The sequence below is a fragment of the Callospermophilus lateralis genome, chromosome 2, assembly GCF_048772815.1.
Source record: "Callospermophilus lateralis isolate mCalLat2 chromosome 2, mCalLat2.hap1, whole genome shotgun sequence".
Lineage (NCBI taxonomy): Eukaryota > Metazoa > Chordata > Mammalia > Rodentia > Sciuridae > Callospermophilus > Callospermophilus lateralis.
In genome coordinates this window covers 33795071-33810589 of record NC_135306.1, presented here as the reverse complement: position 1 = coordinate 33810589, position 15519 = coordinate 33795071, and the positions used below count along the sequence as shown (strand labels likewise).

Below are 15519 nucleotides of genomic sequence, written 5' to 3'. Positions count from 1 at the left end.
ATGTCGTCAGTGGGGAAGGTGACCCAGGTTCAGAGCGGCAAAGTCTACCATCAGATCTTCCAGGCGGAGGTAGGACCTGCCCTCCCTCTTTTCACAGCCCTCTTCTCTCTGTTCCTCCAAACTTCCCTCTGCTCCCCTCCAAATTTCTCTTCCTGCTTGGGAATCTAATGAATTAGGGCTTTGAAACAGATTTTTTTAAAAATTCTTATTGTCTGCATGTATGCATGGGATATCTATTCTTGAAAATTAGGAAAGATAAAAATAATAAAAATGTAAATTTAAATGTCGCAGAAATAGTCTGAATTAACTGTTCAGCACTCTGGAACCTTTTCTTATGCATAAAAGAATTTTATTTAGAGACTGGGTTTCATTCTGTGTTAAGTGTTTTGACACCTGCCTTCTCCGCAACAGTATCTCACAGACCAGTTCCCAAATCCAAGGCATTCCTGAACCTCAGTGGTTCCTAGAAGTTGCCTCACTACTCAGAAACCTCTCATATAGTGACAAAGTCAAAGCCTCTGGATGATGGCACCAGCTGACCAAATTGTGTGTCCTCTCCAATGCAATGCACAGACCAAACAAGACCTGAGGAGAAGCCCATAGACTTCCAACCCTTCCTTCAAAATTATTTAAATGGGATTTTCATTCCTAATTTGATCCCTAAATGATGCTCTCTGTAGAACCTTTGTAAGTTACAGGTGTACAAAAAAAAAAAAAAAAAAAAAAAACACTGCTCCCTAATATGCCATTCTTAACATATGGCATACTCCCTCCCACCTTGCCATTCATTTTTTTTAAAAATATTTTTTAGTTTTCAATGGACCTTTATTTTATTTATTTATATGAAGAGCTGAGAATCAAACCCAGTGCCTCACATGTGAGAGGCAAGCGCTCTACCACTGAGCCACAACCCCTATTCATTTTAAATGCTATTCACTTTAAAACTTGAAATCATGTAATTTGGTTATAATTTTAAATTTATGCTCTTAATTAATATGTTTAACTATAATCATCTCATAAGCATTTCCTCGTGTGACCAAAAAAATCCTAAGTCTTATCTTTAATAAACACCTAACAGTCCATCAAAGGGATGTACCATATTTACTTAACCAGTCTCCTCCTATTGCAGAGTTTTGTTTTTCTAATTTATGATGATGATTTAAAAAAGGCTGAGATGTGCATCTTGTGCCTTATTTTAATTCCTTAAAGGGAGCCTTCCCTGAAGTGGCTGGGTGGCTATTGAGGAGGGGGAGAGCCCTCCTGTACAGGGTTTGCAGGGGTCTGGAGCCTCCAGGCCTTCCTTGTGGCAGTTCCCAGGGGTCCTTCGAAGGTTGGCACGGTCACCCTGATGGTGCTGAGGGGTCTGCAGCTCTGACTACTTCCCTCATCTGTGGGCTTCCATGGATTCAGGTGCAGCTGGTCCAGTCCCTGGCAGCCTCCAGAAAGCGGTCTGCGGAGCGATCTGCGACCCCCAAGAGTGGCTCGATACCCATGATGAAAAGGGTGGAGATTCCTGAAGGGGAGATGATGTCTCCTCGGCAGCGGAAGTGGGTGCACAGCCTTCCCAACGACGGGGTTACAGAAAACCCCGTTCTCTACAAGTAAGTCCTGCCTCTCAGGCCACACCCACACACACTGGGGCACCCCCATCTTCAAAGACTCAGGAAGAGCTCATGAAAAATGAGTGGAGGGAGGAAGGAAGTCTCCAGTGCCTGCCTGGAACCAGGGAGGCAGTAACACCTATTTGGAGGGATTGCGTCTTTCTCTCTTCCCCAGTAATGGTTGAGTGCCTAAGGCCAGGTGCTAGGGAGGAGGATCCCACCTTCATGGAAGGGGAGGCCACTACAGAAACAAATAAGTAAGGTGGGAAAGCCTTCCCTCAGGACAGGTTCAGGAAAGCTCTCTGAGGAGGAGCCTCAGTTGAGACCAGAGGGTGGGGAAGGGGAAGGATGGGGGCAAGATACTGAAATGGATGGTCTCGACCCATTCTAGAAAGCCAAAGATGAGTGGACCTGGAGAGAGGGCAGAGGTGAGGCTGAGAGAGGCCTAGCAAGCCTCGGTCCATGTGTTGGATTTTATTGCAGTGAGTAGCTGATTTTGTGCGTCCAAGGTCCCTTGGGCAGCGTGTTGGGGGAGGCTACAGGAAAGAGGCAGGGAGACCAGAGAGGAGGGCCCCATAGTTGTCCTTGTAACTTTGGTGGTGGCTGGGAGAGGGAGAATAGGGGTGGACTTCAGGTATCTTTGGAGGCAGAACCCCAGGGGGCTTGATGATGGCTGCAGAAGGCCTGGTCTCTGGCCTGAGTGCTGGGTGCGCAGGGAGGCACTGAAACCTAAGAAGAGGGTCGGTGTGGAGGCAGGGGCATCTCGCATTCCTTGTGCAATTCCAAGTTCGGAAGTTACACTTGAGATTCCTAAACATGTCATTTCTGTTAGCTAAGCTCCGACTTCTCCACTAGGGAAAAGAGGAAAGGAAGACTCCATCTTTCTCCTGGCTTCTTGGGAGAATGCAGCAGGAGCCTCCTCAGGCTTGGCATCAGCCATAAACACCTTCCCTGGCCTGGAACTCAGGCTGGACAGTCTGGTCTCCTCTACCTGCCTTTGTCTCTTTCACCTGCTGTAGGGCAAGTTCTCTGCCCTGACCTGAGCCTCAGCCACCTAACTACCTACAATGGGTGCTCTATTGGCCACTCAGGCCAACGCAAGAGGCCAGCCTCTTCCAGCCACATCCCCTGCCGGATGCCTTGGTAAAGATCCAGAGGCATAGGCAGCTGGGACCTGTCCAAGCTCCACCTCTGCTCCCAGGAGGGCCATGTGGCATCCTCACTGTGACTCCAGCTCCCACAGGAGTCTCAGCTGACCTCATCTAGGACCAGGCGTCTCCTGATACCTGCCTTTTTTTCTTCAGGGTTCTTTCTTCCCCAGGGTTCAGCCTAGGGTCACCTATTGTCCCAGATACAACATCAGTCAGGAGCTCTTGGCACCTGCAGGGTGGTTTCAGAAAGGCACTTCTCATGGGGGTGCTGGCATTGTGCTGTGCTGGCTTCCTGGGACAGCCGGATAAGCCCAGCTCTGTCCTGGACACAGGACCACAGCACAGATCCCTGTAGCTTGGGCAGGAACAGAGGATGGGTTTATAATTTGTCAAAAGGACTAGGGCCACTAACTCCACATTCCAGAGTCTCCCAGGGGTCACTTGTTCCCTGCCTCTGAGAAATGTTTCCCTCCCTCCCTCCTCTGTCCATATCTTCTGCCTTCACTTTCTCTGCAACCAGCTTGGCCTAGTGGCCAGCTCACCAGCTCACCTTCCTGAGCCTCATCCTTCTCCCCACCCAGCAAAGCTCCCACCCTTCTTCCTGAGCCAGAGCAGCAGGAAAAAAATCACCCGCCTGTTGGGAGGGCTCCCAGATACAGCAACCAGCTCACCTGGACCCTCTGGGCAGCCCAGAGACTCACAGCAGCTCTCCTGACCTGCCACACCCCCTCAGGTCCTCTTCCCTGCCACACACTCCCACTGTTCTCCTTTTACCAGAGAAGAGAGGCCACAGGCGTCTTTCCTGGTCTCCTGGGCTGCCCCAGCTACCTCCCAGGAGCTGGAGAACAGATAGGGGAGCCTGGCTTCCTGCCATCATCCTCTCCAGCTTTCTCCCTCCCCCCCACCATCAACCCCACAGTCTTTCACTGACCCTGGCACACAGTGTCCCCTTTCCTAGAAGGGAAGCCTGTCTCAGCCACTGCTTCCCTCCTGTCCTCACATGTCCCTGCCTCCCCCACCCTTCCCTGGAGGCCAAGTGTCTGGGAAGAGCCTCTGCCTGCCCAGATATCCTCAGCCTATGGCAGTCCCGCTCTGGTCTTCCTCTAGCCACTCTTGCAGAGGTCACCTGGGTATTTCTGTCAACTCTTCTGGGTGATCCTTTGGCAGCCACTCTCTCCTCAGAAACCCCGGGTCTCTGGGCGACCCTCCCTGGTTGCTCCCACTCTTCCCATGAGTCAGGGCTCTCAGGCCTGTCCTGCCACCAGGGCCGATTCCCCTGGATACTCTTCAAGGATAACTGAGGCCAGACTCAGTTGAACTGATGACTGACAGAGCCGGGATGTCCCATCTTCCTCAAACCTCAGAGCAGATGCTTGAAAACTGGGCCAGAGAAGGCCAGTCCACCGGGCTGCTCATTCAGCCTGGCAGGGCCCCAGGTTGGGTGGAGACCAACCCAGGGTAGGGGGAACCACTAGTGTAAACCAAGCCCCAAGTCTCCAGGGCAGGAGGCTGAAAAGCCAGAGTTGACAGCAGCTTTTAGGGACCTGTGGGCTCTTAGGAGGCTGCTCTGGGCCCCGGACATTGGACTAAAAAGACGAAAAGATCCCTCTTCTTCAGGGTTGGCCTGGGCCCCCATCAGCTGCAGCCCAGGCCCCGCGGTTTTCCTCCCTGCCCGGGTCTGAATGAAGACCAGCGCGAAGATGGCTGGAAAATACTGAACCCACGGAGGCCCCCAGGGGTAGCAGGGGTCACCGAGAACTTCAGGATCTCTGTGGTGCCTGCCCTGTAGATGGTACATTTGGGAATTTTTATTCCAAAGCTAATGTCACATCCAATCCTGTTCTCCAGCTGAGCAGGTTTGTCCAGCTCTCTCCTCAGGCCCAAGCCCAGGGGTCGTGGGGTCATGGGGGGTCAGTTCTAGAATACAGGATAAGGATGACCCCAGCTGGCCCAAAGGAGGGGCTGCTCAAGGAGAAAATGACGCATGCCGGGAGGTGAAATGGCTCCGGTCCACCACCCACCCTTGTACCACCAGAGCTGAAGTAGGCTCTGGGTGGGACCCAGGTTCCCATGTAGAGTCCGACAACGTCTGCTGGCCAAAGATACTTGGCACTTCTCAAAGAACTCTGGAATCAGGGTGGGCGTGGGGCATTTCGCTGCCTGGGCTCCCTCCGGGGAGTCCCGCATGTGCCAGAGTTGTCCTGGGTGGGATCTGGCAGCGCCTACTCCTCCCCTCTGCTTGTCTCTCAGGGAAAAGGAAATAGCCAGGAAGGAAAAAGTGCAAGAGAACGAGGGAGCCATGGCTGCCCGAGAGGTGCAGGGCCTCATGGACACCATCGGTGAGTCCCCGTTCACCTGGAGGGCAAGAGAGAGTCCCTGGGCAGGGGCGGCTCCTGGGAGCCCCTCTCTGGAAGCCCCTGGTGATCGCACTGTGGTCCTCTGCTCTGTCACCCTGAGGGTATTCCCTGAGCATCTTCCCCAAGAGCTCTCCCTGGCTCTGGTGCGCACTTGCTGAGGAAGATCTGGGCTAAAGGAGGCACCTTGCTTGCTGGGATTTCATGGTAGCATGTCCCAAGCCGCATTTTCTTCCTCCCTACTCCATTGTTTTAATTTGACTCTATCTCAATATAGAGCCCTTTGTCTTGGTGATTAAAAAAGTAACAGATGCTCACTGTAACAAAAAAAAAAAAAAAAAGGAGGGAGATAAAGCAAAAAGTAAAACTGCCCTTCCACAATAGCACCCCTTCTCTACCCAGGAGAGCTCTCTGTCCTATTAGCCCATGCAGCATCTGCCTTCCCAGGTAGAGACAGGGCAGAGTGGAGCATGGGGTGGGAGTTCAGAAGGTCCGAGTCCAGATCCCTGCTCAGCCCTGGATTTTGTTCTTTACCCCCCATGCCTGAGTCTCCTGACTTGCAAATGGAGCCTAGTAATAGGACTTACCTCCTGGCTTCACCTGAATAGTAATCGAGTTAGATCAATGCCTGCTGTGTGGATGGTGCTCTTTGCATGTTTGGTATTATTATCTGTACAGACAATCCCCGATTTACTGTGGTTTACTTACAATGTTTCAATTTCTAGTAGTTCAAAAGCACACCCATACAACCATTCTGCTTTTCACTTTCAGTGCAGATTTCAATAGATTAACTGAGATATTCAACACTTTATCATAAAAAAGGCTTTGTATTAGATGATTTCACACAAGGCTAAGATAAAACATTCTGAGCACATTTAAGGTAGGCCAGGTTAAGTCATGATGTTCAGTATGCTAGATGTTTTAAATGCATCATTGACCTGGAATATTTTCAACGTATGTAGGTTTCTCAGGATATAACCCCATTGAAATTTTTAAAAAACACCTTATATGTATTTGTGGCTTTAAAACTTAAAAAAAAAAAATGGTACCTTATCATTTGGGAACTTTGCTAGATTATTTATTTATTTATTCATCTATCTATCTATCTATTTAGTGGTACAGGGATCAAACCCAGGGCCTCACGCCTGCTAGCTAGGCACTCTACCACTGAGCCACACCCCAGCCCCCAGGAAGCCTGAGATCTTGTTCCCTGAAGCATTCATGGATCCCCTTCATCTTTCTTCTTGCTTAAGCCTCAGCTGCACTGCTGGGCTGGCTTTGGGGTCCACCTTCTGAACCCCAGCCTGGCAGTGCAGGTGCTCAGTCTGCCTAGGAGCGCTTCCCTCTCCCTGGAGCTCTGAGGCAGTCTCCTCACCTCTGTTGTGGCTCCACAGTTTCTCAGGAGACCAGCACCATCACCCTTCAAAGGCGACAGGCACAGAAAAAGAGGAACTATGAGAACGCTCTGGCCAACTTTCAGGAGGAGATTGCAGAAATCACCAGGGTGAGACCCGGCACCCCCTCTCCTCTTCTGTTCCAGTGGCATTTCCTAGGCAGATTTGACCTCCCTCCCGCTCCCCAGCTGGGAGGTCTTCAGTGGCTCAGCAAGACACAGAAGTAGATGGACTCATAGTGGCCATGGGTGAGTGACTTAGGAGTGCCTGTTTCGAGCTCTCAACTCTTGGAAAATCCCCACTACTCCATTTTAAAGTAAAAGAGAGCTTGCATTACAGAGCACATAAGGGACCAAACTGGAACTGCTCTCCAGGTCTGTGTTCACTGAGACCTGTTGATGTGCCCCCCTGACAGCCCACCGCTGCTCGCCCCTGATACACTTCCACTCTGGGCTCCTGTTCCTCTCCAGACCACACTGGTGCCTGGAATGTTCCTGAAATGAGCCCAGCCTTTGCCCCCCAACTTTTTGGGTAGTACCAGAGATTGAACTCAAGAGCACCCAACCACTGAGCCACATCCCCAGCCCTATTTTGCATTTTATTTAAAGACAGGGTCTCACTGAGTTGCTTAGCACCTCACTTTTGCTGAGGCTGGCTTTGAACTCACGATCCTCCTGCCTCAGCCTCCCTAGCTGCTGGAATTACAGGCCTGCACCTCCATGCCTGACACCTTTGCTCTTCTGATTCCTCTCTGAGCCCCGGGTTTCCACTCACTCCCATCTCCCTGAGTCTTCTCTGATTCATGTTACCCTATCCTGAATTCTGAATACTGACTGTCCCCAAAGCACAAAGAACAGGCTCCCTCTTTTAGTCATCTTTTTCGCTGCTGTGACTAAAAGACCCACAATTTTAGGGGAGGAAAAGTTTATTTGAGAGCTCATCGTTTCAGAGGTCTTAGTCCATAAAAGGGCGGCTCCTTTCCTTGTTGGCTCAAGGTGAGGCAGGATATCATGGTGGAAGAGTGTGGCAGAGGAAAGCAGCTCACATGATGATCAGAAGCAGAGAGACTCCACTCTCCAGATACAAAACATATATACACCCCACAGCCACATCCTCAATGAACCACCTCCCCCAGCCACCCGCCACCTGCCTCCGGTCACCACTCAGTTAATCCCATCAGGGATCGGTTCACTGATTAGGTTAAGGCTATAACCAATTTCTCCTTCAAACCTTCTTGCATTATCTCACACGTGAGCTTTTGAGGAACACCACACCTCAACCATGACACTCCACCAGCCATGTTCTCAGATCATCTCACCTCGATGCCAGCGCTGCTTTCACCATGTGCTCCCTGAGCCTTGGTTTCCTTACCTGAAGTAAACTTGGCACTCTTTCATTTGGTTCTTCCTCAGTTAATGTTTGTTGAGTGCCAGCCCTGGACCAGGACTAATGTCAGCACCCACCTCGCCAGCCGTGATGAGAACGTGGGCTGAGCACTGGCAGAGCGCCTGGTGAACAGCGTGGTGCCGTAGTCCTGTGTGCATGAGTTAGTCATAACCCCAACTCCTCAGGGCCAGGCAGTCAGGGTCATTTTTGAGATGGGACTGTGCTTGGCACCCCCATTACAAGAACTGTCCTTTCATCCCTGGGGGGATGTTGATGTCGTCACCCTCCTGGCCTGTTGCAGGAAATGGAACCTCCGATCTTAGAGACAGGGAAACTGTTTTTGAACAAGCTGTTCCAGTCTGACAAAAACATCAACCATCTCTTCAAAAAGATCGAAAACGACAACAGCCTTGAGGACTACACCATGCAAGTAGGGGTCCCTTGGGAGCTGGGTCTCCCCCTGCCCCACTCTGCAGCTCCCAGCCTGACTCAGCTCCTTGTGCAGACCCTGTTGGAACTGTGGGATGAGGTGGCCCACATGTTCGTGCTCCAGAAACAGGAGATTAAGGCACTGGACGAAGCGCTGCTGTCCCTTGAGGTCTCCAGAGGCGATAAGGTAAGTTGGCAGCAAATAGGCTCCTTGGGGACACTCACTTGCAGGGTTTAAGGGCCGTCCTTCCCTTTTCTGTTAGTGCTCAGGGAAGTGGGAGTCGCTAACTGGCACCTTGTCCTCCCCAGCTGAAGAGTGTGTTGAAGAAATATGTGGGAATCATAGAGAAAACGTCCTACCTCATGCAGCCCGACGTGTACAGGCTCATAGATAAGGAGGCCACGGTGAGTGGGTTTCCCAGGTGGAAACCCGCCCATGGGAGAAGGATTAGGACCCCAGCTCCCCAAGCTTTGTGCCTCGGGAGTGGGGGGGCTCTCATCTGTGACATTTCCAAGTGATGCAGGTGGGCTGCTTGCGATGGGAATTGAGGCTCTGTGATTGTAAGCACCTTTCATGGAAACCTTTGCGAAGTACGTTTTCTGTTTCCCTACCATCTTAGAGCAGGCACGCCTAACATGGGCCATGATTTTGAGCTCTGAAGATTCTAGCTGGCACTTTCTGGGCCGAGTTTGAGCCACAGTGTGCAGTGGCACGGGGGCCACTCTGTAGAGTCATCATCTTGGGATGTCGTGGTCCCAGAGCCATCTCCACCCTCAGGAGCAACCCCAACCTGTTGTCTGGTTTTTCTAGCTGTTGCCTGACCTCTTCCTCACCACCAGCAGTGTCTGTTGCTCAACCATGCCTACCTCTTAACTCTGGCCCCTCACCCACAGCAGCCTCAGTTGCTGCCCTTGGTGGTGGAAAATAAGCAATTCAGGGTTGTTCGTGGTGTCTCCAAAGTCAGAGAAAAGCCCAAGGTCTCTTCTTCTGGCTGCCCAGAGGTACATTTTGCTACTGTGGGTCTCCTGGGATTGCCAGATAACAGCCTCCAGGCAGTACAGCCCATGTTCAGAATTACAGATGGGTCCAGCCTGGCTCCTATCTCTAGTGCCCTGGACAAAGCACAAGAGGAAGGGACACGGACTTCCCTCTCCACTGCCCGTTGTGGAAGCTCCTGAAATGGCTCAGGCCCTGTGCCCAAAAGATCCTCATCCATAAAATGGGCATAGCATTACTTAATGCCAGGACTTTGGGGATAATTACTTGGGATGAGGCAGGAGAGTTCAGTGTTGGTAGCCTTCTTTGATAAGTGAGAGTTGAAGTCTTCAGTGTCCAGATCATGCCTGAGTTCCACTTTCCTGTGCTTATTCTTCTCACTGTAACAGCCAGTGTCCGCTGCTTGCATTTATTTCATCTAATTTCTCAAAATCCCCGTGCTATAAGTAGCTCTATCCCCACAGCGTAACTGCAGGCCTGGGGATGAGCTCCACCAAAAAGCAGCGATGGCTTCTGCCCATTGAGCCTGGTAGAGCCTCACCTCCTAGAAGGCTTTGGGAAATGTGTGGTGGCATCTGGGACTCTACTTGTGCCTGGGAGGAATGGGGGAAGCTACTCTCATTTGAGGGATAGGGCTGCCAAAGGGCAGAAGAGTGCCACATAGTGAAGGCTTGTCCCTACTCCCGTGCCAAGGCACTCAAGTGAGAGTCACTTGGAGAATCACCAAAGAACGTCTGACTCCTGCTTCAGTGGGTCCCTGTTCTCAAAGCAGCCACACATGGCTTGTTCCTGATGGCAAGAGCACTCTACTTTTGGAACAAATTTGTGAAAAACGGTGGCCACTTTCAGTCCACTAGAGCACCCACTCCTTCCACCTTCTTTAACAAACAACCCAATCTGTTCTGAAAGCTGGGTTGAAGTTCATGGTTAAGGCTTCAAGGAAGATCCCTGTCCCTGTCTGTGGCTGCTTCCTTACCTGCTGACACCTTGGTGGTACTCAGACCCGCCCTGCCCCACTCAGGCCTGGCCTGCACCTCCCCGGTCCCCTCCCACCTCTCCCTGTCCCTTTAACTGAGACTTGCTCTGACCTGAGAGCGTTCCATCCCACCCTTGCCTTGCCTGCCTGTGACCACAGGTCATGAACTATGCCCTGCTGGGCAACCAGAGGGCCATCGCCCAACTGTCCCTGAACCTGATGGAGGCCACCCTGCAGAAGGAGCTTGACAGTCGCTACCGCTGGCAGTGCCTGGTGGACACCTGGAAGGCTCTCAAGAAGGAGACCCTGATGGAGAGCTTCAGGTTGGCGATGCCAGCGCTGCCCGCTGCTCTTCCCCGGCTCACAGGGGCCCACAGGCTGGCGGCAGCTCCCGCCCATTTCGTCATTGTTTAGAAGTGCTTCTCAAAAAGTTAAGAGTAAAGATATTAAGAAGAAATTTAAGCCCCGCCCCCCACTAATCCCGCCCCACAGTGAGGAGCACAGCTCATACTTGGGCACAGTTTCTCCCAGACGTTTTTTAGACCCATGTAGCATACGCAGCTTGAGAGCTTACTTTCTCGTGAACATTATTTTGCGAGCGTTTTCTGAGCTCAGCACGAATTGTTGGAAAACATTCGCCTGATTTCTGTACACTTCCCACTTTTCCTTATTGTTCATAACTTGGGATACTGGGCTTGGGACAGAGATGAACAGGGACTTGCCCAAGGTCACAGAGCAGGCGGCAGCAGTCAGGATTCCCAGCAGACAAGCTTGCTGATCCTGTGCTGTTGGTGGCAGAACTTCAGTGGCATCCCTGCCCGCCTTTCTCCTCCCGCTGACTCCCTCCACCCCTCAGTGTCCCACAGGGGAGGCTGAGGTGGGCAGGGAAGGGCAGGGTGCTGGGCTCTGCGTGTTCTTGCCATGAGTCTCTTCCCTTCTCGCCCCTGGCCTCCTCTCCTCTCTCTCCTCTCCATGGTGCCAACCTGTCTGGCTGCCCAGAGAGTTCATGGCCAGTGAGGATATCCAGTCTCCTCCAGTGGTGAAGAAAGAGCTGGAGGAAATGCTGACCGTCCAGGAGGTCCTGCAGCAAAAGCGGCTGAAGCACCTCTGCACCATCTGGTAGAGCCTGGAGGGAGGGGTCACTTGGAAAGGCACCTTTAGGTGTCCAGTGGGGAGATAGTATGGTCCTTAGCCTGTCCCCTGCAGGTCCTCCAGAACAGGCCATTTCCTGGTTCTCAGGTACTGGCACTGGATACATGTACTGGGGGAGCCCAGCCTCATGGCAAGAGTGAACACAGCCCATTTGCTGCAGAAAGCAGCTCTGGGTGGCCATGCCAAAGAGCTTGACACGAGGCAGTGTCCAGGAGTGAGGGAGGAGCAGGGCATGCAAGCCTGGGGAGCCAGGGTAACTGGTTGGACCTTGACCTGAGGCAGTTTGGAATCCTGGGTCAGAAGAGTCTTACACTGGAGACCCTGGAAGTCAGTGAGGAGACTACACCATCAGATAGGGACCCATTAGAGGCTGTGGACACTCCCTCCAGATGTGGATCCACCAACTCTGATCCAATAATAAAGCTGTTCAGCCCACTGAATGTTCTAGATCCTAGAAGCCCCCTATCCAGGGAGTCTGTAGCCTCCGCCATGAGAAGCAAGATGGAACTTGCAGGGTCTTGCAGAGTGGAGACTTTGATGTGGGGAAAAGGTTTCCCCGCTTCCTGGGCTCTTCAGTCATCCCTCCTGCTCTGGTAGTCACGGAACACGAGGCTTTCTAGTCTCCCCTCCCCAGCTCCTAGGTTTCCTAGGAAGTAAATGACTTTAGGACCACACTGGGCTTGAGCCAGAGGATTTCCTCCAGGAAGATGGCTCCTGCCCCACGTGCACCTACATTTTGATCCAGGTATAAAGTCGATAAGGTGGATACACAGAGCCAGCAAAAGTGATTGTGTTGTTTTCTATAATTTAACTTAGTTCTGATTCTGAGCCCTGGTTCTTTAAGTTAGGGAAAACTTGGTTTGGGGTCCCATCCCTTGAATTCTAGAATCTCGTGCAGTTCCAGGGCTAGTGTTGGGGTGAATGGTCCTCGGCCCCAGGTTCACCCAGATGCTGCTGGGCCCCTCCTGCCTCCAGACAGTTGGATTTTGCTATTCCCTGAGCCCTCAATCTCAGGCAGCTTTTCTCTCCAGGGCCTTGGGTCTTGAGGCTGTCCCCACATTGCCACCAGGTTGCCACTGCCAGGCACCCTTCAGCCCTGCTGTGCCTGCACTTGCCCCACCCTTTTCTGTTGAGTGGAGAAGACAGCTGGTTCCCAGCACAACCTTGTCCCCCAGGCTCACACCCCTCAAACACTTGTCCCATGTGTGGGCTCTCTAAGAACTTAGGCATTCGAAAACAAAATCCAGGGAGATTTCCAGGCTGCTTCCCCTCAGCCCTGCCAAGCCTCTCCCACAGGCTGCAGTTGTGGGGCTGTCTGGCTACCTGTCTGGAGGGCAGAGATGGGGCCCAATACACGGGGGAAGAAGCATCCATGGACACTCCTGGCTGCAGCTCAGGGGCACTGTGTAATGGCCATGTCTGCAGGTGGAACTGGGCCGTTTGGCCTCGCCTGCAAGGAGTGGGGGCACCTCTGTAAATCAGATGCAGTGTGGGTGGTGGCAGGACCAAGTGGGTCCTTCACAGTGAGGGTACCTAGACAAGTGAGGTCAGGACATGATTCAAGTGTCCAGAAGTGTGAACAGCAAATGCCAGGCTTGAGCACACAAGTCTAAAGAAAGTGGCAGAGCCTTTGTCACAGAATCTCAGTGAAGCATCAGCAGGGAAGTCTTGGTTTGTGGTCCATATGTGCAAGGGAGACTTGAAAGTAAACTGTAGATGACCCTGTGCCCCCTACAGAAGCTGTCCCAAGGAACTGCCTTGTAGGCAGCATGGAGAGTCCCAAACCCCATCCCAACCCATAGCTGCAGGCCCTTCCTTCAGAGCCCCCAAAGCCTGGGTTGGGGGGGGGGGTCCTCACCGCTGCACACACAGCCCAGGGGGAGGCATGTGGCCCTGATGACAGAGGGGGGACATCTAGCTGTGATTCTCCAGGGTCTCCAGAGGGAGTTATCCAAAGGCCTGGGGGGAGCCCCATGGATTTTCTTGGCCCCAATAAAATACATGTGCATATTATTTAGAAATAATCATTCCAAAAAAATAAAATTTGTATTTTGGAGTCATGTTAGCTGAACAGAAAAGTTACAATGACAGCGCACAGGATTTCTAATCCTTACTCACCAAGTTTCCCCTAAAGTTGTCCCCACAGCAACAGAGGGCAAACATGGGTACAGCCCTTCCTCAGCCTCTTCCTGTTCTGTTTGCTGACCACCCCATTGGCCAAAGCCAATCCAGACAGGCCCAGATTCCAGGGCTGCAGAAGGAGGCTCCACCTCCCAAGGGGAGGAGCTAACAACATGGTGGGGATGGGGAGGGAGTTACAATCTGCCACATTGGCTTTAGACTTTACAGGAGGATTCACAGTTTTTTAGATGGTTTCCTACTGTTGAGTATGAAGTTTTTTTAGAAAAATCATTATTATAGGTTTTTATAAGTACTGCTGTTTAATTGATGCAAAACTTAAGGCTTAATCTTAATGCATAAACCTTGTAGGTTTTTATATTGTCAACCCACTTTAGGTTCCTAGAGGCAGGCTTCCTTGGTCAAGTCATGTGAACAGTTGTTTTTTTGTTTTTTTTTTTCTTCACTGGGAAAATTCAACTTTATTTTCTAAGAAAGAAACTCATATTAACATTGAAAGACCTTTGTGTAAGTTAGGTTTTGGGTACCAGGAAGTCCCCAGCAGGTCCTTTGTCCCTTCAGTATTCAGTGGATAATACATCTTTCAAAGACACTACCCATTGTGACAGAAAGCCTTTTAATGTGCAGGGCTGACTTGTCCTACCTTCCCTCCCCAGTGACCTCCTGCCCCCCAATTACAACATGGCTCAGCTGACTGAGTGGCATTCTTCTCTCAACGCCCTGAACCAGGAACTCGGTGAGTGAAGTTTGTAGGAATCTCTCAGATCTCTCCGGAACTCTCTTCAACTAGTGGCTTTTTACTCTGTTCAACTAGTGGCTTTGTCGTAGCTCTACCAGTCGGTCATTAATCTGAGAGGAAGTGGGTGGCACCCCCCTCCTGGGAAGGAGGGAAGGGAATTGTGCACACTGATGGCGGGGAAAGCCCCCTCCACCCTCCCAGGACCTTCTGGACTCGCTGCCCCTCCCACAGCCTCCAGGCGCCACACTCTGACCCCTGGCCCCTGATCTAAACATGGAGAATAGAGGTAGCTCCCATGATCACCTCTGACAGCAGCTCCTGGGAGTGTGAGGGCTTGCATTAGAAAGTGAGGCTAACGGCCAGCACTGCTCCATCCCAACTGTGTGACCTTCAGGAAGTCCAGGCCTCCTGAATGGCCCTTCCCTCCTGGGGCTGACATCCAGATTGGGTTCCTGGCAGACCCAGAGGGTACTCAGTCATAAATGGGAATGTTCTAAAATGCTCTAGAACAAGGGTCACCACACTACAGCCTAAGGGCGGGCTGCCTATTTCTGAATAAGTTTCACTGGGACACTGTCATGCTCTTTTGTCAGCTTGCTGTGTCTGACTGCTTTTGTGCTGTGACAGCAGAAACCTCAGAACGGCAGCAATAAAACTATTTACTCTCTAGTCATTTATGGAAAAATTTGTCAAGCCTCACTGTAGATGATCTATAATAATTTGACCATTTCCTTTGAGGCCCACAGCAGCCCGTGAGGTCAGTGGTGTCATTGTCCTCCAGTTATAGAGAAGGACTCTCTCGGTCACATGCGTTCGGAACACATAGACATGAGCTCCTTATGTGAGGTCCTTATCCTAGGAACTCTGCGAGGACAGAGACACCAGCCCCTGATCTGAATTGGGACCACCTGCCAATCTGCACCTAAATCAGTTTTACAGAGGAGGCCTTTGCTGCAGAGAGCTGCCTCCGGTGCAGAGGGGACTCTTTTCATTTCCCTCTTCCTTCTGGAAGAATGACTGACCTATTTTGTTTTCTGCACGTGGAGACAACTACCACATGGACCGCATGATGCGGATCCGCTTGCTGTACGAGAAGAGCTGGCAGGAGTGCCTGGCCTGTGTGCAGAAATGCAAGGTGGGCACCCCTTTCTGCAGACCTGGGAGGAGGAACTACATGTGCTGGTGCTGGGGCCTGATGTGT

The 15519-nt window shown here is 51.6% G+C and overlaps 1 protein-coding gene across 1 annotated transcript in view; it reads left to right on the top strand.

The window, feature by feature from the left end:
- The window catches only part of Ccdc180 (coiled-coil domain containing 180), a 62229-nt gene continuing 46710 nt past the window's right edge, over window positions 1–15519 (top strand). Inside the window, exons 1-11 of the mRNA XM_076841168.2 lie at window positions 1–69; window positions 1411–1601; window positions 5003–5091; window positions 6501–6610; window positions 8188–8316; window positions 8392–8502; window positions 8625–8720; window positions 10448–10611; window positions 11288–11407; window positions 14236–14315; window positions 15365–15453. Coding sequence (XP_076697283.1) covers window positions 1–69; window positions 1411–1601; window positions 5003–5091; window positions 6501–6610; window positions 8188–8316; window positions 8392–8502; window positions 8625–8720; window positions 10448–10611; window positions 11288–11407; window positions 14236–14315; window positions 15365–15453 — 1248 coding nt within the window. The remainder of the gene's footprint in view (window positions 70–1410; window positions 1602–5002; window positions 5092–6500; window positions 6611–8187; window positions 8317–8391; window positions 8503–8624; window positions 8721–10447; window positions 10612–11287; window positions 11408–14235; window positions 14316–15364; window positions 15454–15519) is intronic.